This window comes from Macaca thibetana, chromosome 8 (assembly GCF_024542745.1).
Source record: "Macaca thibetana thibetana isolate TM-01 chromosome 8, ASM2454274v1, whole genome shotgun sequence".
NCBI lineage: Eukaryota > Metazoa > Chordata > Mammalia > Primates > Cercopithecidae > Macaca > Macaca thibetana.
In genome coordinates, this window is record NC_065585.1 from 124,294,027 (window position 1) to 124,319,794 (window position 25,768).

At 40.2% G+C, this 25,768-nt stretch overlaps 1 protein-coding gene across 2 annotated transcripts in view; it reads right to left on the bottom strand.

The window, feature by feature from the left end:
- Positions 1-25,768, bottom strand: part of SH2D4A (SH2 domain containing 4A) — an 83,677-nt gene that overhangs the window by 14,818 nt on the left and 43,091 nt on the right. For both annotated transcript variants that reach the window (XM_050801868.1, XM_050801869.1), the window contains exons 5-8: positions 24,457-24,537; positions 20,456-20,567; positions 17,516-17,726; positions 7,862-7,992 (exon numbers count right to left, since the gene is read on the bottom strand). In XM_050801868.1, coding sequence (XP_050657825.1) covers positions 7,862-7,992; positions 17,516-17,726; positions 20,456-20,567; positions 24,457-24,537 — 535 coding nt within the window. The remainder of the gene's footprint in view (positions 1-7,861; positions 7,993-17,515; positions 17,727-20,455; positions 20,568-24,456; positions 24,538-25,768) is intronic.

Below are 25,768 nucleotides of genomic sequence, written 5' to 3' on the forward strand. Positions count from 1 at the left end.
ATCCCAGCTACTTGGGAGGCTGAGATGGGAGAATCGCTTGAATCTGAGAGGCAGAGATTGCAGTGAGCAGAGATCACACCACTGCACTTCAGCGTTCCAGCCCAGGCACCAGAGCAAGACTCTGTCTAAAAAAACAAAACAAAACAAAAAAAACAGCAACAACAACAACAAAAAAACCAACTACAAAACATTGCTGAGATAAAGAAGACATAAGTAAATAAAAACACATCCCATATTCATGGATCAGAAAACTTAAGATAAAAATACTATTCAAAATGATATACAGATTCAGTGTAATCCCTAACAAAATCTCAACGACATTTTTTGTAGAAGTAGAAAAACCCATCTAAAAATTCACGTGGAATCTTGAGACCCCAAATAATCAAAACAATCTTGAAAATAGAAGAAAAAACTGGAAGACTCACACACAGTCATTTCAAAACTTAACGCAATGCTATAGTAATCAGAACAACGTGGTACCAGCATATACACAGACTTATAGACCAATAGATTATAATAAAAAACCCAGAAGTAAAAATGCTTAGATGTGGTCAAATGAATTTTGACAAAGGGGCCAACACCATTCAATAGGGAAGGGGCAGTCATTTCAACAAATGGTGCTGGTAAAATTGGATAACCATGTGTGAAAGAATGAAGTTGGACCCTTATCTAACACCATATATAAAAATTAACTCAAAAGGGATCAAAGACTTAAATGTAAGACCTAAAGCTGGAACACTTTTTGAAGAAGACAGAGGGTCAAATCTTCACAACATTGGATTTGGCAGTGATTTCTTAGATATGACACCAAAGGCACCAGCAACACAAGAAAAAAATAGGCACATTGAACTTCATAAAAATTAAAGCATTTTATACATCAAAAGACACTCTCAACAGATTAAAAAGGCAACCCATAAAACAGGCAAAAATATTTTTAAATTAGATATCTAATAAAGGATTGATACCCAGAATATACTGTATAGAGAACTCTTATAATTCAACAAGAACCCAATCCAAAACTGGGCAAAGAGTTCAAGTAAACATTTTTCAAAGAAGATATACAAATGGCCAATAAGCAAATGAAAAGGTGCTTAACATTACTAGTCATTAGGGAAATGTAAATCAAAACCATGACAACATATGACCTCCCATCCTCTAGGATAGTTGCTATGAAATAAAAAAGAAAAAAAAACAGTCATAGTGACTCATGCCTGTAATCTCAGTTCTTTGGGAGGCTGAGGAGGGAGGACTGCTTGAGGCCAGGCATTTCAGACCAGCCTGAGCAACAGTGAGGTCCTGTCTCTACAAAAAATTTAAAAATTAGCCAGACATGGTACTGCAGGCTTATAGTTCCAGCTGCTCAGGAGGCTGAGGTGGGAAGATCACTTGAGCCTAGGAGTTCGAGACTGCAGTGAGCTATAACTGTGCCACTGTGCTCCAGCCTAGGCAACAGACAAAGACCTTGTCTCTTAAAAGGCTCACGCCTATAATCACAGCACTTTGGGAGGCCAAGGCGGGTGGCTCACTTGAGGTCAGGAGTTTGAGACCAGCCTGACCAACAGGGCAAAACCCCATCTCTACTAAAAATACAAAAATTAGCTGGACGTGGTGGTGCACACTTGTAACTACAGCTACTCGGGAGGCTGAGGCAGGAGAAATGCTTGAACCCAGGAGGCAGAGGTTACAGTGAGCTGAGATCACGCCATTGCACTCCAGCCTGGGCAACAGAGTGATACACTGTCTCAATAATAATAATAATAATAAAAAATCTCATCCAAAAAATTCTTCCCAGAAACATCCAGAATAATTTTTGACCAAATATCTGGGACCATGGCCCAGTCAAGTTGACCCATAAAATTAATCATGGAGGCATCTTTCTTGGTGAGATTGTGCTGGTCTGCTTGCAATAGACAACATTGAGTTGAGCAGTTAGTTGTCTCCTTAATGAAGCTAGATTGAAGTTCTCAGTGTAATCAGGCAAAATAATCTCAGAAATCCTCAAAACCACAGGCATGAAAGAGATCATACAAATTTTAATTTTTTCCCTTCATTAAAAAATGATTTTTCTTATGAAATATTTTAAACACAAAGAAAGTACCAAGAAAAATACAACACCAGTGATATAACAAATGTTATATCTATTCTCCAGGTACAATGAATATTAACAGCCATATTTACTTCCTATCTGTTTTTCTTAAGAAATAAAACTTGCCAGGGCAGGCATGGTGGCTCATACCTGTAATCCCAGTGTTTTTGAGAGGCTGAGGTAGGCAGATCACTTGAGGTCAGGAGTTTGAGACCAGCCTGGCTAACAAGGCAAAACCCCGTCTCTATTAAAAATACAAAAATTATCTGGATGTGCTGGCAGGCACCTGTAGTTCTAGCTACTTGGGAGACTGAGGCAGGAGAATCGCTAGAACACAGGAGACAGAGCTGGCATTGAGCCTAGATGGTGCTACTGTACTCCAGCCTGGGCTGGGCAGCAGAGTAAGACTCCATCTCAAAAAAAAAAAAAAAAAAAAAAAAATCCTGCCATATAGAATTAAGGCCCCCTTTGTTACTTTTTGATCCCATTTCCTTTCCTTGTCTCCTTCTCCAAGGGTGAACTTCTCTTCTGAAGCTGTGATTTCCATCTATATTTTATGCTGTAAACGTATATATTGTAATGAAAACATACAGTATTGTGCTTAACATTTAAATGGGATCCTGTTACATGTAATGTTTTCTTCCAACGTTGTTATTGGGATTTGTCCTTGCTTGTACATATAGACAAGCTCATTCATTTTACCTATCATGCGGTATTTCTTATATATATATATATATGTATACATGCATATGATGCACATGTATCATTATTCATCTCTTCTACATTTGCTGTAACTTTTTTACTATTACAGAAAATGATGTGGTGTACACCCTTGAACATGTCTCGCTGTAAACATGATCATTTCTTCAGAGTATATATCTAGAGGCAGAATTACTAGGAGGTAGGCTATGTGCATCTTTAATTATACTGCATATTGCTAAATGCCCATGAAACTGATTATACCAGTATATACTCCTACCAGCTGTACTTGAGAATGTTTCCCTGTGTACTTGCCAGTTCTTGATACTGCCAGATTTTGATTTTCCATTCCTCTTATGGGTGCACAGTGGAATCTTATTTTAATTTGTACTAATTTATAGTGAGATTGAGCTCATATTTTACTGGCTGGATAAGTAGGTCTTCTGTAATTACTTACACAGATCTTTTGACCATTTTTCTAGTGAATTGATTTTTTATATTGACCTGTAGGATTTCATATATTGTAGATACTGATCCTTTGTCAATTATATGAGTTACATATGTATTCTCCTAGTTTGTGACTTGTCTTTTGACACATTTTAAGGGAGAGGGGTTTTTCATTTCAATGAGGTTAAATTTAGCTATTTTTCCTTTATGGTTTTTGCTTGTTGTGTCATGCACAATCCACCCATAATTTATTTTTGCATATAATATGAGACATGGAGACTTTATTATGTAAAAGTATGTACTATATAAAATTTACCACCTTAACCATTTTGTTGTTATTGTTTTGAGACAGAGTCTCACTCTCGTTGCCCAGGCTGGAGTGCAGTGGCATGATCTTCGGCATACCGTAACCTCTGCCTCCCAGGTTCAAGCAATTCTCCTGCCTCAGCCTCCTGAGTAGCTGGGATTACAGGCACTTGCCACTAAGACTGGCTAATTTTTGTATTTTTAGTAGAGATGGAGTTTCATCATGTTGGCCAGGCTGGTCCTGAACTCTTGACCTCAGGTGATCCACCCACCTCGGCCTCCCAAAGTGCTGGGACAACCATTTTTAAGTGTACTATTCAGTGTTAAATACATCCATAATATTGTACAATTGGCCACTTGTGGTGGCTCCCACCTATAATCCCAGCACATTGGGTGGCCAAGGCAGGTGGATCCCTTGAGGCCAGGAGTTTGAGACTAACAACTCAAACCTGGCAAACTCCATCTCTACAAAAAAAAAAAAAAAAAAAATACAAAAAAATTTGCCAGGCATGGTAGTGCATGCCTGCAGTCCCAGCTGCCTGGGAGGCTAATGCAGGAGGATCACTTGAGTCTAGGAGGCAGAGGTTGCAGTGAGCCAAGATCACACCATGCACTCTAGCCTGGAAGACAGTGCCAGATCCTGCCTCAAAAAAAAAAAAAAAAAAAAAAAAAAAAAAAAAAAAGTTGTACAGCTATTATCACCATCCATCTGCAGAAGTCGTTTCACCTTGTAAAACTGAAACTACCCATTTAATAATGCTCCATTCACCACCAACCCCCGGCCCCTGGCAACTACCACGTGCTTTCTTTCTCTGTGATTTTGACTATTCTAAATACCTCATATATGTAGAATTGTACAGTATTTGTCTTTTTGTGACTGGTTTATTTCATTTAGTATCATGTCCTCAAGATTTATTCATGTTGTCATATATGTCAGAATTTCCTCCCTTTTTGAAGTAGAATGATATTCCATTCTATGGATGGACCACATTTTGCTTTCCCATTATCTGTTGCTTCCGTGTTTCAGGTATTGTGAATAGTGCTGCTGAGAACACAGGTGCAGAAATATCTCTTGGAGAGTCTGCTTTCAGTTCTTTTGGGTATTTACCCAATGGAATTGGAATTTCAGGATCATAGGGTAATTCTGTGGTTTTACTTTGTAGAAACTGGCCATACTGTTTTCCATAGTGGCTATGCTGTATTATTTTACCTTCCCACCAACAGTGGCTATGCTATACGATTTTACCTTTCCACCAACAGTGCACAAGAATTTCAATTCCTCCCCATCCTTGCCAGCACTTGTTATTTTTCTTTTTCTTTTCTTTTTTTTTTCTTTAAGGTCTTAAAAGAAAAGGTCTTTTCTTTTAAGAGACAAGGTCTTTGTCTGTTGCCTAGGCTGGAGCACAGTGGCACAATTATAGCTCACTGCAGTCTCGAACTCCTAGGCTCAAGTGATCTTCCCACCTCAGCCTCCTGAGCAGCTGGAACTATAAGCCTGCAGTACCATGTCTGGCTAATTTTTTAATTTTAACCTGGCCTTGGATGAGATTTAAATGGGAGGACTTGGAGTAAAGCAGATTACCCTCCATAATGTGTGTGGGTTTTGTCCAGTCAGTTGAAGGCCTTACTATGACAAAGGCTGACCTCCCCTGAGCAGGAAGGGACGCTGCCAGCAGGAGGCATTTGGATGGAAAAGGCCATTCCTCCCCACATGTCCAGCCTTCCCTCCTACCCTGTCAGATTCGGGACTTACCAAGCCTCTATAATCACGTGAGTCAATTCCTTAAGAAGTCAGCCAAAGGGAGGCATGCAAGAAGAGCAACTGCAAGAACCCTAAGGTAGGGACAATGTGGTGTGTCTGCGGGATGGAAGGGAGGCCTGGAGAGGTGACCAAGGCAGGGACGGTGGCTTAAGATGGGTCTGGAGCAACAGACAGGGGCAGATCAAGTAGGCATTGTGGATCACAGGGAGGAGTTTGGAACTTTTTCATTGTAAATCTTCAATTTACAATTGTGTAAGTTTATGGGATACCAGGTGATGTTATGATTTATGAACCCAATGTGGAATAATTAAATCAAACTAATTAACACATCCATCACCTAAAATACTTAGCATTTTTTTTTTTCTGTTAAGAACATTCAAAATTTACTCCTTTGGCACTTTTGAAACATACAATACTCTATTAACTACATTTATCATGCTGTGAAATAGAACTCTCTGTTCTCTTCTCTGCTTCCCTAACCCTCCCCATCCCCTATGTTCCTTCTCTCCATTGATAGCCCAGCCACCTTCTTCCCAGCCACAAAAGCCAGAAGTCCAATAGTCTTCAATCCCTTTGTCCTCTCCTACTCACTCCCATCCTTATCTCGAGCTTAATTGAGAGAAAAAGATGAAAGTATAAAACTTTGTGGGATGAAAAATTAGGCAACCAAAATAGCATCTTACGAAGGGTAATTCATGGTGGATGTGACAAAGGAAAGAAGATAATAAACCTACAAAGGGCTACCATTTTAATATTTCAGAATAGGTTTCCTGGTGATAATTATATTTCAAGGAGATAAGATGTGATGCATATTCTCTTTATCCTGAAAATGTGAAATTGTGTCTTCTTGAAACTGAAAATAGAGATGTATACTGACTATGTGGCTATGTCCTAGTTATTAATTATATAGTTTTTTTTTTATTTTGCTTATGACTCTGAAAAATATGTGTATAAGTGAAAATAAATCAAAAATAAGCACACCTGAATGAGTTACTTTATGTAAAACTCAAGAGTCATATTTTTTAACCAAAGCTCCAACTCGATTTTTAGTCTGTGTCTTCCTAGCTTTCAGCCTTTTGAACAGAACTGCCTGTTAAAGTCCCAGGGTTTTTAATAACAATTGACATTTTCCATTTCTTACTCCCTGCTGTTAAAAAACTACCAATCTTATAATCAGAGATGACAGCCTCTTCTGTCCAAAGACACAGAAACTACAAAGTGGCTGATTTCCTCGGTGCTTATTTTAAAAAGGAAAGCAAGGCATTATCAGACAGCTGAGACAGCCACGGCTAATGCATAATTGCCCCACGTTCTTTCTGTTCATCTCTGACACCATCATCTCTTCCCCAGTGTCTGAAAGCAGAAAGGAAGGAGGCTTGCAACTTCATCCTGGGAAGGAGAAGGGACTCCTCTGGGATGGACACTTAACGAAGTCTGAATCGCCAGAGAACAAATACTTCCAAGAGAAGCCAGACAGTTCCGCTGTGACGGCAGACAGACAGTTCCGCTGTGACGCCGGACAGACAGTTCCGCTGTGACGCCAACAGTTCCGCTGTGACGCCAGACAGACGTTCCGCTGTGACATTCTGACCTCACAAGCAGCCCTTTAGGAGAAAGCCTATCACAAATAACTATTCCTTTTAGAAAGTTTCCCATGCTATGTGTTTGGGAGTTTACTATTGTGGTATATTTATGTGTGAGATGACACTACTTCAAGGAAAGATGTCTTAAACATAATTCAAACCAAGACATCCTGAGGACAAACATAACTCTGGGAGGGGACCGTATTTTTGTTTTAAAGCACCTTTTGTTGCCATATAGCCAATTAGTCCAATTCAACCATGGACCTTACGGAAGACAACTGAGCCAAGAAGCCACTCACTTTTCTTGAGATCCAAGAAACAGAGAGGTCCATGAAGTATCCGCTGGGTGGAAGAGGGGCGTGAATCAAGTTTCTTGAGTCAAATACAGAAAATGTTTACTAACTGGTATCTGCTCAGGATCCAACCACCTATGTTGCACACTCAGCTACATACTGGAAACAAGGTGATCAAAGCCAGTTTTCACTTACAAGACCACAAAGTTCAACTCCTTCATTTAACAGATGGGGAAAATGAGACTTAGATAAATTGGTTTCCTACAGAAAAAAACAATGATTTGTTCAAGGTTGCTCAGCCAGCGTCCTATCCAGCTTCCCACCCCCATAACTGTGTCTCCCTCAATGGAAGGAAAATGTGGCCATTTGATGGAAGTTGCAATCAAACAACCGAGTGGTAAGTCACCAGGAATATCACTTTTCCCTCCCGTCCTGTGGGTTTTATTTGTGGCGATAAATCTATCCCACAGTGAATACAGTGCCCGTGAATGCTGACTGCCTTCTAAACAGTCATGAGAATGCAGCTTACTGAGGCGTCTTTGAAACACTGCTTTGTGAAAATAATCTGAAAGACTCTTTTTGGGCAGCACCAATAAATGGAAGCTTTTATTCTGTCTTCCTGGTGGATTAGCACAGCTTCATCCGCCCTGAGACGAAACACCATTGAGGAAATCTCTGCACTCACCATGGAACCAGGGGGCTATGGTGTCTGAAGTTTTCTGGTAGCCTGCTCGAAGTGGTAGCTGCTCCTCTTTAAACCACCGGATGATGTCCTCTTGGGCAGAGCTGGACACTGTCCTCACCACTCCCTGATTTCTGTTATTTATAAAAGTTTTTCAAGTTAGATTTAACTAATTTGAAAATAATGCCCTCAAAAGTCATATATATATATGTGTGTATACGTACACACACACACACATAGACATGCATATATATACATGCATGTCTACAGACACCAGAGGTGCTTTATACTTACAAATATATATACATGCAAATATATATACGTGTGTGTGTGTGTAGAGAGAGTGAGAGAACGGGAGGGAGAGATAATTACATACATTTCAAGATCTAATTCAATGACCTCAGCTAACAGGAGGCTGGACCCCCTACACACCACCATTATACACCTCCTCAAGGGCAGAAGAGGAAGGAATATAAATCTGTCACTTGTCCTTCCAGTCTTAAAGGGCTAGTTATAAGAATGATCCACTGCTGTGTTAACACATAGATTTAAATTCATTTGTATAGGAATTAGAAGCTCCATTAACTTTCAATTAACATCTGAAAAAAATAAGCATTAAAAGGCAAAATACACTTTTACCCCAGCACATTTTCCTGGAAAGCATGTATTTGCAAACAAAAGAAATCAAATGCAGTAAGACAGATTTCTTTCCTCATGTTTGCATTATTTGATTCACTCTTGTTTCTCTTTCCACTAACCTCCCTGACTTGCTTTCTCCTTTTCCACCCTTTGATGACATTTAGTTCTGCTAAAAAAATAAAGAAAGAAAGAAATATAAAGTAAAAGGAAGAAGAGTATTTGAAGTTTGGTAAGACAAAGATACAGGCAGCAGAATCATTCTGAAATAGATTCAGTAGCAGAACTTAATTTCTAGGATGTAAGTCAATTTCTACTACAAAGAGTAGCCTTACAATGTAATAAACAGACTTCCAAGTCCTACTCAACAACCTACTAATTTTGAGCATAATTCAATTTAAACACAACACAACCACCATTGCAGTCAGTGAACTCTCCTGTCTGTAGAGGCACCTGCTGGGAGACAAGCGTCTATTTGAGCCAATGAGATGGGCTCTCCAGCCACCCTCCATAAACAGATACTGAGGGGGTCCAGTATCAGCTCCATCCCCTGACACTGAAGTCAAGGAACTACCCATTCCCTGCTGGGATCCACTAGGAGACTAGGAGACACACTTGTCTGCGTCATTAAATCAGTCTTCTGTACTGGAGTCCCTGACCAGCTTCCCCACACAGCCCCTGTACCCTCCTTGAGTTCTTCCTCAGGTCCATCAAGGAAGGAGAGCTGTGTAAATCATAGAGCCCTTGGGAGACTGGCAGCAAGCCTGGGCTTGGAGCGCCCTCTAGCGCTAAGATGGCTGCATTGGTCACAGGTTCAGGAAACATCAGTCGGCTTAGAATTTCTGGAAGGGCCTCTGTAAGACAGGCACAAATAAAGCCAGGCTGTGGAGAGTGGAATAAAAGCCTAATCCTTAAATGTGCAGATATTGTCACACATACACAAGCATCAAGAAGATTCAAGAAAATATGACCTCACCAAATGTACAAAATAAGATACCAGAGGTTGAGCCTAAAGTCATAGAGATGTGTGACCTCTGAAACAATTCAAAATAGCTGTTTTAAGGAAGCTTAACAAACTTCAAGAAAGAACAGAGAGTCAATTCAAAAATATATCAGGGAAATTTAGCAGAAAGACTGAAGTAATTTTAAAAAATCAAATCCTGGAGCTGAAAAAGGCAATGAATAAAATGAAAAATGCAATAGAGGGCTTCAATAGCACACCTGATCAAATGGAACAAATAATGAGCCAGAAGACAGGCTATTTGAAAATACACAGATCATAAAAAAGAAAAGAATGACATGAAGAAAGCTTCTGGGGTCTGTGGGGCAACATCAAAAGAGCAAATATTGGAGTTATTAGAGTTAAAGAGGGAATTCAGGAAGACAAAGGGGTTAAAAGCTTATGCAAAGAAATAACAGAAAACTTTCCAAACCTGGAAAAAAATTAATAGCCAAGCATATGAAGGTCAAAGGTCACCAATCAGATTCAACCTACACAGGAATACCCCAAGACATACTATAATGAAACCCTCAGAGTGCAAAGACAAATACAGGATCCTAAAAGCAGCTAAAGAAACAAATAACATATAAGACAGATCCAATATACTCGATAGCAGACTTCTCAGAAGAAACCTTACAGGCCAGAAAGAAGTAAGATGATACATGCTGAGCACTGAAGGAAAAAAAAAAAGCAACCAAGAATACTGCACACAGCAAAGTATTCCTTCAGAAAAGGAGAGATAAAGATAGTTCCAGACAAACAGAAGCTGAGGGAATTTACCACTACCAGACATGTCCTATAAGAAATGCTAAAAAATAGTTCTTCAAACATAAACAGGATGCTACCATGATTTTTGTTCTAATACTATCATCATGATGTGTAAACCACTTATATCTTCAATATGAAGACTAAAAAGTGAACTACCAAAAATAACTTCAATAATTTCAGATACGTAATATAAAAATGTAAATCATCACATCAAAAATACAAAATGCTAGGAGAGAATGGAGGTAAAGTGTTTTTGTTTCTTTCCTTCACAAAGTTAAGTTTGTAAGTCTCTAAATTAACTTGTTATAACTATAGGATGTTTTCTGTAAGTCTTATAGTAACCACAAAGCAAAAACCTATAACAAATACACCAGAAATAAAAAGCAAGGAACCAAAACGTACTACTAGAGAAAAGTGCCTAACCACAAAGACCATAAGAGAAGAAAGGATCTACAGAATAACTAGAAAATAAGAAAGAAAATAGCAATAGTAAACCCTTACGCATCAATAATTACCTTGAATATCAATGGATAAATTCTCCAATTAAAAAGCATAGAGCAGCTAGATAAAAATAAAACAGGAACAAATTATATGTTGCCTACAAGGGGTTAACTTCACCTGTAAGGACATGCATAGTCCGAAAGGGAAAGAATGGGGAAAAAAAGGTTGTATGCAAATGGAAACCAAAAGACAACAGGAGTAGCTACATATATATCATACAAAATAGACCTGAAGCTGAAAACTGTAAGAAGAGACAAAGGAGGCCAGTATACAATGATAAAGAGTTCAATACAGCAAGAACAGTTATAAATATATATGTACTCAATTAACATAGAAGCACTTAAATTTAGAAAGTAGATATTAATAGACCTAAATTGGGAGAAAGACTGCAATACAACAATAGTAGAGGACTTCAATACCCCACTTTCAACAATGAACAGATCATACCAACAGAAAATCAATAATTATACCACACTCTAAAAGGTGCCTAACAGACATTTACAGACTATTCTGTCAACCAGCTGCAGAATACACAGTATCTCAACAGCAAATAGAATACTCGCCAGGAATATATTAGGCCATAAAACAATTCTTAAATTGTTTTAAGTTAAAATTTATCAAAAAATCAGTAATAGGAGGAAAACTAGAAACAAATATGTGGAAATTAAACATGCTCCTGAACAACCAATGGGTCAATAAATAAATTTCAGAAACCAAAACTTTTCTTGAGATGAATGAAAATGGAAACAACATACCAAATCCTATGGGATACAGCAAAAGCAGTTCTACGAGTGATGTTTATTCCAATAACCACACATATCAAAAAAGTAGAAAGATCTCAAATAAGTATTTATTGTTGAACCACAAGAACTAGAAAAACAAGAACAAACTTGACACAACATTGGTTGAAGGAAATATAATAAAGGTCAGAGCAAAAATAGATAAAATAGAGACTAAAGAACCATACAAAATACGAATGAAATGAAGAGTTGGTTTTAATAAAATCGACAAACATTTAGCTACACAAAGAAAAAGAGATGACTCAAAATCAGAGATGAAAAAGGACACATCACAACTGATACCACAGAAATAAAAGGATCACTAGAGACTATTATAAACAACTATATGTCAACAAAATGGAAAACTTGGAAGTAAATAAATTCCTGGACACATACAACCTAGCAAAATTCAATCATGAAGAAAAAGACAACTTAACAGACCAATGATGACTAATGAGATTGAATCATTAATAAAGTATCCTATCAAAAAAACCCCAGGACCTGATAGATTTCACTATCAGTGTTTTTGTTTCTTTCCTTCACAAAGTTAAGTTTGTAAGTCTCTACCAAATCCTATCAATCATTTAAGGAAATACTAATACCAATTCTTCTCAAACTATTCCAAAAAACTGAAGTTGGAGGAATTCTTCCAAACTCACTCTATGAAGTCAGCATTACCTTGATAGCGAAACCAGACAAAGAGACAACAAAAAAGAAATCTAGAGGCCAATATTCCTGATGGTGATGAACACAAATACAAAAATCCACAACAAAATACCAGCAAACCAAATCCAACAGCACATCAAAAACATCATTCACCATGATCAAGGGAAATTCATCTCAGGGATGCAAGGATGGTTCAACATAAACAAATCAATGAACATGACACATCACATTAACAGAATAAAAGACAAAGACCACAAGATCGTCTCAATAGACACAGGTAAAGCATTTACTAAAATTCAATATCCCTTCATGATAAAAACCTTTAAACACATTAGGTATAGAAGGAATGTACCTCAACCCAATACAGGTCATATATGACAAAATCACAGTTTACATGCTGAAAGAGGAAAAATGGAAAGTTTTTCCTTTAAAACCTGGAACAAAACAAGAATGTCCACTTTCATCACTTTTGTTCAACATAGTACTGAAAGTCCTAGTCACAGGAATGAGTCAAGAGAAAGCACTGAACACATCCAAATTGTAAAAGAGGAACTCAAATTGTCTGTTTGCAGATGACCTGATCTTACATACACAAAACCCGAAAGCCTCCACCAAAAAACTTAGTCCTGATAAAATTCAGTGAAATTGTAGTATATAAAATAAACTTACAAAAATCAGTAGCATCTCTACACATCAACAATGGACTAGCAAAAAAAAAAAAAAAAAAAAAAAGCAATTTTATAATAAAATAAAATAACTAGGAATAAATTTAACCAAGGAGGTGAAATGTCTTTATAAGAAAAACTATAAAACAGTAATGAAAGGAAACAAAAAAATAGACATCCCATGTTCATGGATAAGAAAAATTAATATTATCAAAATGGATGTACTACCCAAGAAGATCTGATTCAATGTGATTCCTATCAAAATACCAATGATATTTTTCACAGAAATAGAAAAAAACTTTAAAAATTTGTATGCAACCAGAAAAGACTACTACAAATTGCCAGAGCAATTTGTAGCATAAGGAACAAAGCTGGGAGGCATCATAGTAAATGACTTTAAAATATACTACAAATCTATAGTAATCAAAACAGCATGGTACTGGCATAAAAACACACACATAAACAATGAAACAGAACAGAGAACCCAGAAATAAATCCACACATTTACAGTCCACTGATTTTCAACAAAAGCACCAAGAACACATACTGGAGGAAGGACAGTCTCTTCAATAAATGGTGCTGAGAAAACTAGATAGTGACGTGTATAAGCATGAAACTACCTACTCTCGCTAGGTAAAAATCAGCTCAAAATGGATTAAAGACTTGAATGGATGAGACCATGAAGCTACCAGAAGAAAATATTGGGGAAACACTTCAGGACATCAGTCTGAGCAAGGATTTTTTTTTTTTATTTGTTCATAGAGATGAGTGTCTCCCTATGTTGCTCAGGCTTATCTCAAACTCCTGGCCTCAAGCAATCCTCCCACCCCGGCCTCCCAAAGTACTGGGATTATAGGTGTGAGCCACCATGCCTAGCCCCAGATTTTTTAAAAAATAACACCTTAAAAGCACAGGCAACCAAAGAAAAACAAACAAATGGGATTATATCAAGCTAAAAAAGATTTTCCTGCAGCAAAGGAAACAATCAACAGAGTAAAGAGACAAGTTACAGAAAGGGAGAAAATATTCATAAACTGTATCTGACAAAGCATCAATATAGGAACTCAAACTCAATAGCAAAAAAAGAAATAATCCAAATAAGAAAAAACCTCAATTGGCATGCCTCAAAAGAAGACATACGAATGACCAACAAGTATATGAAAAAAATGTTCAATACCACTAATCAGGCAAATGCACATCAAAACCACAATATCACCTTGCCCAGTTTTGTATTTTTGGTTATCAAAAAGACAAACAAAAAACAAATGCTGGCGAGAATCCAGAGAAAGGAGAACTCTCATAGCCTGTTGGTAGAAATATAAAATAGTATACTATTATAGACAACGGGATGAAGTTTCTCAAAAAAAATTCCAAGTAGAACAAAAGCTCCAACAATCCCACTACTGGGTATATGTCAAACGGAAATGAAATCAGTATGTCAAAGAGACATTTGCACTCCCATGTTTATTGCAGCACTATTCACAATAGCCAAGATATGGAATCAACCTAAGTGTCCAATAATGAATGAATCAAGAAAATGTGGTGTATATACACAATGGAATATTATTCAGACAGAAAAAGTATAATATCCTGTCATTTGCAATAAAAAAATGCTGGCGAGAATCTGGAGAAAGGAGAACTCTCATTGCCTGATGGTAGGAATATAAATTAGCATACCATTATAAACAGTATGAAGTTTCTCAAAAAATTAAAGGGAACAAAAGATCCATAAAAAGAATAATACCCTGTCATTTGCAACAAAATGGATGAACCTAGAGGACATTATGTTAAGTGAAATAAGCCAAACACAGAAGGACAAACACTGCATGACCTCACTCATATGTGGAATCAAAAAGGTTGATCTTTTTTGTTGTTGTTGAGACAGAGTCTCGCTCTGTCATCCAGGCAGCCTTCGCCTCCTGGGTTCAAGTGATTCTCCTGCCTCAGCCTCCAGTGTAGCTAGGATTACAGGTGCGTGCCACACCAGGCTAATTTTTGTATTTTTAGTAAATACGGAGTTTCACCGTGTTGGTCAGGCTGGTCTCGAACTCCTGACCTCATGATCCACCCACCTCGGCCTCCCTAAGTGCTGGGATTACAGGCTTAAGCCACCACACCCGGCCAGGTTGATCTTATAGAAGAATAGAACAGTGGTTAGCAGAGGCTGGGGAGAGTAGGGGGGATGGTAAATGAGGAGAGGTTGGTCAACTGGCGCAAAGTTACACTGATACAGCAGAAATAAGTTCTGCTGCTCTACTGCACAGCAGGGTGAACACAGCCAACAGTAATGTACTACATACTTCAAAACAGCCCAAAGATAGGATTTTGAATGTTCTCACCACAAAGAAATGACAAGTGTTTGAGATGATGGCTATGGAAGTTATCCTGATTTGATCATTACACAATATATATATGTATCGAAACATCACACTGTATCCCATAAATATGTACAATTATTGTGTGTCAATTAAAAAAATACAATTTATGAAACACAACCACCACAATCAAGTTTGGATGAACTACTAGAATTTCTTGTAATTAACTAACTTAACGGTTCTTTATGCTTTTTCTAACACGTGCTTCTGAGTTATGTGTGACATACTGTCAGATATACATATATAGATGTACATATGCATGTATGTGCATATATTATCCCTAATGATTTTCAGAGCCTTTTGGAGAAAATATCCTATAATATTTGACTTCCCTGGGAGGCAGACACTGCACACATACGAAGTTATATTATACATTATCTTACTAGCTGCCAAATTAGGCTCTTTTTTGGGAAGTCCTTGGAGATGGAGCAAAACTCCACAGACACTGGAGGGGCTGGTCTCTTGTCTTTTCCTGGGGTGGCTCCGAGGTGACCTCTGCCATCCCTGTGTCAAGTTCCAGCTTTAAAACCACCCAGTCTGACTCACAAAAAGCACTTCATGCATTGTCTTAAGTTGCAAAAAATGAGGAATTGCCTTTTTTTTTTTTTTTTTTTTTTGAGATAGAGTCTCCCCCTGTCGCCCAGGCTGGAGTGCAGTGGTGCGATCTCGGCTCATTACAAGCTCCGCCTCCCGGGTTCACGCCATTCTCCTGCCTCAGCCTCCGGAGTAGCTGGGACTTCAAGCGCCCGCCACCGCGCCCGGCTAACTTTTTGTATTTTTTAGTAGAGACAGGGTTCACCGTGTTAGCCAGGATGGCCTCCATCTCCTGACCTCGTGATCCCCTGCCTCGGCCTCCCAAAGTGCTGGGATTACAGGCGTGAGCCCCCGCGCCCGGCCAGGAATTCCTCTTTTTAAAGACCACCTTCATTGCTGTCAATCAAATATACTATGCTTCAGAATGCTGTGGGAAAGGGACATCTATCTACAAGTCGTTTCCATGCTACCCTTGGAAGAGATGGAGAACAGGAATTAGCTGCGAAAACATCCCTGCCGAGGCTGTCACCAGCGCGCACACAGACAAGCGCCAGCGCTTAGAGGGCCGTGTGCACCTTTGTCGCCTGTTCACACAATTAAGGAGACTCCTATTTCCTGACTACATTTCTTGCTTTGTTGTCGATAAGAAAAGAATCATTACCCAAACCATCACTTTGGAGATCACGGTCTTTACTGTAATTATTTCCACTTACGCCACTGAGTTCCATGTTGGTTTCCATTTCCCAAAATGGAACTTTCCAGTAGGGTAAGTAGAAATAATTATAGTAAAGAAAAAGGTCTGCCTTTGTGTTTCTCCTGAGGTCATCATTCCTGTTTAAAGAGAACCTTGAAGATAACTATGACTGCAAGCAGGGGAAGAGTCTCGTTTTTCATTTCTCCATAATCTTAAACCGAGAAGTATTTCCAGTTTTTTTTTTTTTTTAGTTTTTATTTCAGAAGGCAAAGCTTTAGACAATTCTGTTTCTTTCAATCAAAATTTGATTTTAATACTTCTTTCTAAATACTAGGATGTTAAAAATAAGATCAATACCAGAAAAAAAATTATAATCAGCAAACATCAGGGATGGGGATTTCTGTCATAGCATCATTGCACTTTTCTGCAGAGTTTTTCCAGAACAAATGGTTCTTCCTAGTTCTTCCATAGCCTAGGAGACAATGGGATCACCACCACCCAACAGACAATTCACTAAAAACAGGAGCCTTTCCAAATTCTCAAAAGATGAACTGGGCTATGTATCCCAGAATGAGAATTACCATCAAACCTTCAATCCTTGGCAGTGAAAATGTCCTGCGAAAGTCAGCAAGCCTTTGGGTTCCTACTTTGATCATCTTTGACTAAGGGGTGATCTTGGGCATTAGTGAAACCCCACTTGTTTCCTGTTGTCCCCTCACTGGCTCACCAGCCGCCTTTGAGGGGTGAAAGGGAAGAGGTGCTTAGGGGCATGGGAAATTCTCTTACTCCATGCACAGCTTTACTATTTCACTGGGTATACTAAGTATAACAGCTACGGACATTTGACAGCTAAGAAGGGGAGGAATGCCCGACCAGATAACCCAGGAAGAAGGCTTAGACAGGAGCCTGAGCTGCTTACACAGGCTGCCAGTTGGCCCTCCACACCCCATGGCAGCTCATACAATTTGCCTTTAATTTCAACGCTTATTCAAAGCCCATTGCAATACTGATGCCTAAACCCATCTGTGTGGCTTCTTACCTAAGAGGTTTTTGAGGATACGCCGCCGGGTTTAGGAACTGAGGCTTGGGTGGAAGGGGAGGTCTTTTGGGTTTCTGTGGAACACGCAGAGGGCTTTGCAGCCTCTCACCGCCTCGTCCTTTCTGGGCCCCGAGGGATAACCTCTTGTAGTCTTCTCGTGCTTGTTTAGCCAAGGAGCGTCTCTTCTCATCAGCTGCTTTGGATTTTCGCACTAGAAAAGCAACGGGGTTGGACAAAACCCTCATCAGCCCACAGAGCAGGTGAGAAGGCTCAGCATTGCACAAAGGGCAGCAGCGCAGGTTCCCAGCAGTTTGTTATCTGCTTGTAATAAGGAACAATCATTATCAACACCTAGGATCCAGGTCATTAGGGCTTGCCCAGCATTCGCTGCAGGATTCCTCTCTTCATACAGGAGTGGGGATTTTCTGAGGGAGAGAAAAGGAAGAGGAGGAAGAAGGGATGAGAGAGAAGTAGAGAAAGTGTGCAAGAATTTCCCGCAGTTGGCAAGACCAAGTGAGATGTCCCCGCCTGGGCATGGGTTCAAGCTGGCAGGGGTGCTGAGTAATAAGAGACAATTGTCACATCCTGCGTAGACTCATGTTCAGATGCAGTGTGCGTGGCTCACTAGCAAAGGTCAGGACTACTCAGTGGCACGGGCCTGTGCACAGGGTTAAGGAGCAGGGAGCAGGACGAAATGAGAATCAGCCCGACAGGCAAAAAATTAAAGGGATGCTTAACCACAGGTAATTATAGAACACATTAGTACACGAAAAAGTACCCCAAGCCTGCCTTTAAATATTACAGTCACATAATGAGAGGAATATGTTCTGAGAAATGCATCATGAGGCAACCATAACACAATAGTATTTGTGTATCTAAATACCCCCAACATAAGGCCGGGCACAGTGGCTCATACCTGTAATCCCAGCACTTTGGGAGGCCAAGGTACATGGGTCACCTGAGGTCAGGAGCTTGAGACTAGCCTGGCCAACATGACAAAACCCCAACTCTACTAAAAATACCAAAAAATTAGCTGGGTGTGGTGGTGGGCGCCTGTAATCCTAGCTACTAGGGAGGCTGAGGAGGGAGAATCTCTTGAAACTAGGAGGCGGAGGTTGCAGTGAGCCAAGATCATGGCATTGCACTCCAGCCTGGGTGACAAGAGGGAAACTCCATCTCAAGAAAAATAATAATACCCCCAACATAGCAAAGGTGTGGTAAAAATATGGTATAGAGGACCAAAAAAACGGTGCCTCTACATAGGGCACTTACCGTGAATGGAGCTTGCAAGACTGGAAGTTGCTCTGGGATGAGTCAGTGAATGAGTGCTCAATGAATGTTAAGGCCTCGGACGTTACTACACACTAACGTTGACTTTATAACACTTTACACTTAGGCTACACTATATTTTTAAAATGTATGCGACCCATTATTTTGGGGTTTTTATGATTTTTTTTTTTTCTGGTTTTGTGTGTGTGTGTGTGTGTGTGTGTGTGTGTGTGTGTGTGTGTTTTGAGACTGAGTCTTGCTATGTTGCCCAGTCTGGCGTGCAGTGGTATGATCTTGGCTCACCGCAACCTCCGCCTTCCTGGTTCAAGCAATTCTCCTGCCTCAGTCTCCTGAGTAGCTGGGACTACAAGTGTACACCACCACAACCAGCTAATTTTTGTATTTTTAGTAGAGATGGAGTTTCACCATGTTGGCCAGGCTGGTCTCGAACTCATGACCTGAAGTGATCCACCCACCTTGGCCTCCCAAAAGGCTACGATTACAGGAGTGAGCCACAGTGCCTGGCCTAAGAAATATATGCGACCCATCATTGACCAAAACATCATTATACAGTGCATAACTACTTTGTAAAAGAGAATTTTTCATTGTAGCAATGAGACTCTAATGCAGAATGTAAAAATGATTTTTATTGAGGATATTTACACTTCAGGCATTATTGGTCAAATCCTGTTATACTTGACTTCAAAGAGATACCCAAAATATTCCCTTATACCAGGATTTCACTGCATAGTACAAAGAGGCCACTGGATCTTGCAAATATTTTCATTTCACAGTAGTTGCCATTTAAATAGCATTGGTTATAATGTAACTGCAGATCAGTGTGGGATCTCAACATCCTGCAAATATAGCCATACCTGCTGTCTTCCTCAAGCTACCTCAGGATGATCTAGCAGTTCAGACTTCTCTGAGTCAGATGGAAACACTAATTCTTTCTCAAACCTAATTCTTCTAGCACTCTGGAGCACCCTCTCCTCTGCCTTCAGTTGTATGGACTTATTCTTCCCCTATGAGCTTTCTCTCCAGCTCTGCTAACTCAAATAGGAGTCAGGGCTGGGTCACAGGCATAAGCTGGATGCTAACACATCTGGCCTGGTAATCCTGTGTGCTTCTGATTACAAAGTTAAAATGTATTCACTATCAAAAACTTAGGGGAAAAAAATCCAAAACACAGTATTAAATTATCAGAAAAGCATTCAAATAAATAATCTTGAATCTCACCTCTCCAAGAAAACTAATGTTTACATGTTATTATAACCTTCCAGTTCTTTTCCTTCAGATATTTAGACATTTCTAAATAGCGAAGCTTTTCATTCTATTTCATGGTGTTTTTTCTTCCCCAAGCTAATGACATGTAAACATAGTCTAAGATCATTAAACACTCTTCCAAAACCTATTTTCCATAGCTATATATCACGCTATTTGATAAATTACATCATAATTTTGGTGATACAGAAATGGAGAACCAGTCCACTGTTCAAAAGTAACTTGTAAGCATTTGAGTAATAAGTTAGTAATAACATTTGAGTGGTCACTTACTGTGAAGATCTCTCTCAACAACCCACATTAAGTGCTTTCTAGATTGATCACATTATTAAGTGAGAGTATCAGCTGAGAGCCTGGAAGGTGCTACGGAGACCTCTGGGTACTCACGAGATGCCTGCCATTCCGAGTCTTCTTTCCAGTTCTTACAAATCTGCTTCGTTCTCTCTTCGTCTATTTGATTTATTTCTTCTTCTTGTTTTTTCTTCATGGATTCTTTCTTCTGTTTAAAAACAAAAACAAAAACCAAACCAACGAAAACGAACCTTGGTGAGCAAATCCAGCAGTTTCCTGAAGGACGGGGGTACCCGGCACAGCTGATTTCTAACTAACTCTCTGGCCCACTAGGGAGGATCAAGTGTGGACTTTGGAGTCAGTAAGACCTGAAGCTGGATTGACCATTGCTAGCTAGTGTGTAACTCCAGGAGCAACAACTGAACCTCTCTTGGGCTGTTTCCCCATAAGAAAGATGAGAAGAAAATATTTCTCAGGGTTATACTGAGGATTAGATAACTTAAGAAGTCCCTGGCACAGTGTATAACATATAATAAGAAAAAATATTCCTTTTCCTCACAGTACTTAGCTGTTTCAAATTGACTCCCTGAAGAAGCATGTAAACACACTATTACATAGAGCCAGCGTCAAACTACTTTATAGTAGCTGACAGGCCCCATGGAAGAAATGCACATTTCCAGAGCAATCTCAGCTCAGCTGAATCTCTCCCCTCGAATCATGTGTCCCAGAATGTGGTACTTACTACATGATTTTACGTGGTTTAAAAGAAATATATATTATTATTTTTTAAAGACGGAGTCTCACTCCATCGCCCAGTATAGTGGTACAATCTCGGCTCACTGTAACCTCCCCCTCCCAGGTTCAAGTGATTCTCCTGCCTCAGCCTCCCGAGTAGCTGGGATTACAGGCACGTGCCACCACACTTGGGTAATTTTTGTACTTTTTGAAGAGGTGGAGTTTCACCACGTTGGCCAGGCTGGTCGCAAACTTCTCACCTCAAGTGATTCACCACTTCAGCCTCCCAAAGTGCTGGGATTACAGGCATGAGCCACCACACCCTGCCAGAACATGTATTTTTTGGTTTCAAAAAAAAAAAAAAAACCAGAAAAATATTTTTCAAAAGCATCTTTTGAGAAAGGGAAAAATATTTTTAAAATGTGAATATTCCTTTAAAAGGCGAATTAGGTTTTTTAAAAAATTGCAGTAAAATTCCATATAACAAAAGTATACCACCTTAACCATTTTTAAGTGTACTGTTTTCCGGCATTAAGAGCATTCAAGGAAAATCATTTTAAACGAAAGAGAAATGAACAAACCAAATCACTTAGACCTGAAAAGTACTCTGTTTATTTGGACACAAGCTTCTGAGTGCTCACAAGAAGACTGAATTTACAACTTGGAGAACTAATAAAAGCCTTGGTTAGCTAAGTAATAAAACAAACTGAAACGGCCAGGAACGGCTGCCTGTGCCCACCTCTCTATCACGAGTGACAGGTTTTTTTCTTTTGTGCTTTCCCATAGAAATATAAAGACTTCCTTGCTCTAATGTCACCACAACGTAAAATATAAACGTTAATGTTGTGAAACTTGTTTCTGATCGCTGTGGGCAGTCATAAATCGCAGTTTAAGTAATCATCATTCATAAATTGTGCTTCACTGCAGATGTAACTAAACCTCTGTGCATTTACTGTTTTTATTTTTTTCCTTACGTTGTTTTCCTGCCTAGAGCTAGCTCCTTTCGTTTGCCAGCATTTTAAAATCCAAAGGACAGCTTTGATGTTTGAAAGGACTGTTAAGATTTGCCATCCTTTGATTGAAGCTGTCTGCAAGCCCAAGATACATAAATGTGCTGCTAGCAATTTCTAAGCTTAAACAGAAGAAGCTTAAAAGTGGAGCTTTGTTCATCCTTCCACATGCGTACGTGTTTATTTTTAAATGATTAGGAAACATATAGTGAAAACATCAAGCTATGATCATCACAGATATTGTTGCTGAGGATCAGCAAGAAGTTTGGAACATGATTCCACTAAGAAAAAATATTAGTAACAGATGTAGTACTTGGTTGATGTTACTCAAATGTCTAACAGTGCTGTATTTAATAAATCTACTCCTTTAATCTGTATGTAATTATGTACAGGCACAGTGGAAAAGAAGAAAAATTCATGAGTTTCACAGAGTAATAGCAGATGAGATCTGCTGTTACTCATCTATATACGGCCCTGACCACCGTATTTATTCAAGAAAGCCAGAAAACGTAAGGAACTTGTCCTGAGTCCCTCAAATAATTTGACTTTTAGCAAAATCTGTAATGCTTTACTTTCTCTATTCAGAAGACCATCATTTCCTTTTCAGCAGTGTTTTGCTGGAAGCATGCTGGTCCAGGACTCAGGACTCTGAGCCAGGCATGGGGAAATCCAGGTGATGGCTTGGAGTGGAGGGGTAGAGGGGCCAAGGCTGGATGCTAATCCAGATACCCAGGGTGGAAGGTGTGGAGACCCAGATGTGTGGTGTGAGCTATGAAAATGTGCTCAGCTAACAGGACCAGAAAATGAGGCCACGCCGGGCCCATACAGAAAGCCACGGGGCCCATACAGAAAGCCTCTTATCCAGCCTGTTGATGGAAGCACTTAGAGTGACTCGCTACCAATTCCTTCATCAGAGCCTCACAACGCCTCCAAAGCAGGATGGCTCTGTTTTATCACCGTTGTCCTACAGAGAAGCAAGGTGGCTCATTCATTCTCTCAAATGATCAGCCCTTTCCTGACCATGCCAAGTGAGTTCCTGCCTCTGTGTCTTCGACTTGCTGTTCCCTCTGCCTGGAAGAGACGTCCACATGGCTTAGACATCCACATTGCTCCTTCCCTCTTTCCTTCAGGTCTCTGCTCCAATACTGCCTTCCCAGAGTGGCCTTCTCTGACTACCTGTCCCATCCCAATTCCATCCTCCCAGGATTCCTCAGTTCCCTGGTACTGCTTTATTTTCCTCTGCAGCGCTTATGATCACCTGACCTCACAGATATGTTTATCATCTCTCTCTCCCATGAAGAATATAAGCTCCCTGAGGGCAGGAATTTTATCTAATTTTTTCATAAAATGTGTCTCCAACTCCCATAATAGTGCTTAGTGTATAGTAGATACTCCATAAATGTTGCTTGGATCAACATACGATCCTTTGTCTTCCTCAGCTGTCCCCATTTAAAATGACATAGTGAGATCTAAGTAGAATTAATGAAAATGTCCTTTAGATCGCCTATTGCTGCTATTTTAGAAAGAAGTACATATTATATCAGCAGTATGCATACAAGGACTACAGTTCCACAACTTCGTCCTGATTTCTTAAAGTCTCAAAAAAGCAAGTTCATGCATGTCCCTGCAGAGGAATCATGGAATTCATGACATGGTCCACAGGAAACCAGGTCCCTGGGCTGACCTCCGCTGTAGCCCGATCTCAGGAACCTTCTCTTCACAGGCTCACATCTTACAATGCTGTTTCAGACTCTCTGTAGGTCAAATCCTACTACAGCTTCCAAGTACCAGTCTATGCCTCATTTATTTTGAGCAATTTATGACATGATAGCAAGCTCACACGATGGAGGAAGCAGGGGTTGGCCTGGAGGAACAATGTCATATCTGGATGGATGTGAGAGAGGGCTGAGTGCCAGAAGGGGTTCCAGGAGTGGTGGATGTGGAGGACACAGCAGCTGCTCACCTTCAAGGGACAGGTTCAGAAACAATGAGCACAGAAGTAACTCGATCTGAATTCACTCTTTCTGCCAAGTTTAATGCTCCATTTATCACTGTCTGAATCAGTCTTCCCTCCATGTCTGCAGCAGCCTGGGATGCTGCCTCTATGTTAGATCTTCTGGGAGGAGTTTAGCTGATACATCTTGGCATCTCTGTTCTTTCCATGACATTCAACACTTCCCGAACTCCAGATAAATGGGTAAAGATGAAGAACTGTGTTTGCATCTTTTAGGACAGATTTCCCATTCTGCTGCTTAATTTCATTTCTGCATGAGACTAATTAACTAATCTGTGAAACGTTAATGGAAATGCCTAGGTATGCAGCCCCCGGAGGACAGAAGGGAAGTCTTTTACCTGGTGAAATCCATACGCCTTCATACGATTGATTGAATCTGCCAACATTTGTTGAATATTTCTTGAAGAACTGGAGGGTGACTAAAAATTAAACACGAAACACATTTATGGCATTTGGACCTACAGTGCAGTTTCATAAGATAATCTGTCAATGTTTCCCTGGTTTCAACATTCCCTAATGCTGCCCCCACCCCCACAGCTGGATCCACCCCAGACTCCCACTGGCACCTGAGTTCCTGGGCTGATCCTGACTACAGCAACGGGCATGTGAATCCTCAGTATTCCCACTCAATAGGGTTTAAAAAGGAATTGTTGCCCAAGAGCCAGGAGCTGGTGGTTTGGTGTATTTTGCTCCCATCTGGTTGGCCCTGGAGAGCCCTGGGATCACTTCTAGACATCAACATTACCCCCTATTTAAATTCTCTTCTTGCTTAATCTCTGCATACCCTGTTTTAGTGCAGGCCAAAGAAATGCCTTAGTCTCCAGATTTAACTAAATGATGTCTTGCAGACACACGTGGAGCACCAGTTTGGTGCCTGGGACCCCACCCAGTTTCCCTGCCTGGGCTACACTTCTCCTCTCTTCCCACCCTTGTCACCCGGTATCTATGTTTCTGCTGCTCTAGATGGATTTCCCACGAGGCAACTTCCCCAGTGGGGCTCCCAGATGTGTTGCCTAGATTCCCTGGTGTCATTCCTGCCTGCCACCGGCCAACCCTCTGGCACTGCAAGTACGCCAGCAAATCACAATGGGTGCTTCTTAAGACACAGGCCCCCATCAGTCCCTGGCTGGAGTGCAGAGCCTAAGCTAAGTCCCAACATGGGTAGTCACATGCCCTGAGTAGCAGGATATACCTACCCACAACCCATATTACCACCAAGTGTATGCCTTGTGTCTGAGTTCTTAATTTTGGCATAGATCGGAAATTGTCAGCAAAATTTCAACAAAAGGTTGGTGCCACCATTCAGAAGGAGCACAGGGGATCATGCCTACACCATGCAATAAACCAGTGGCTTTCTCAGTCTTCCCCTTTTCTCACAGTAGCTGGCATGTGGCCACTCCACTATAGTGCATTTCCCAAACGCCCTAGCATTTGTCTCAACGTAAAGCGGGTGACAACAGGCATTGGCCATTTCTCCCCAGGCCCACTCAAAACCTCCTTCACACACCCCTCCAGGCCACTTCCACCTTCCTTTGGCTGGAATGGTGACAGCAGCAGTGCTACTACTAAAGATAGCAGACACTTAGACTACAAAAGCCTGAATCCCTGAATGACTATGTGCAGCAGAGCCCTCCTGAACTAGAACACCTA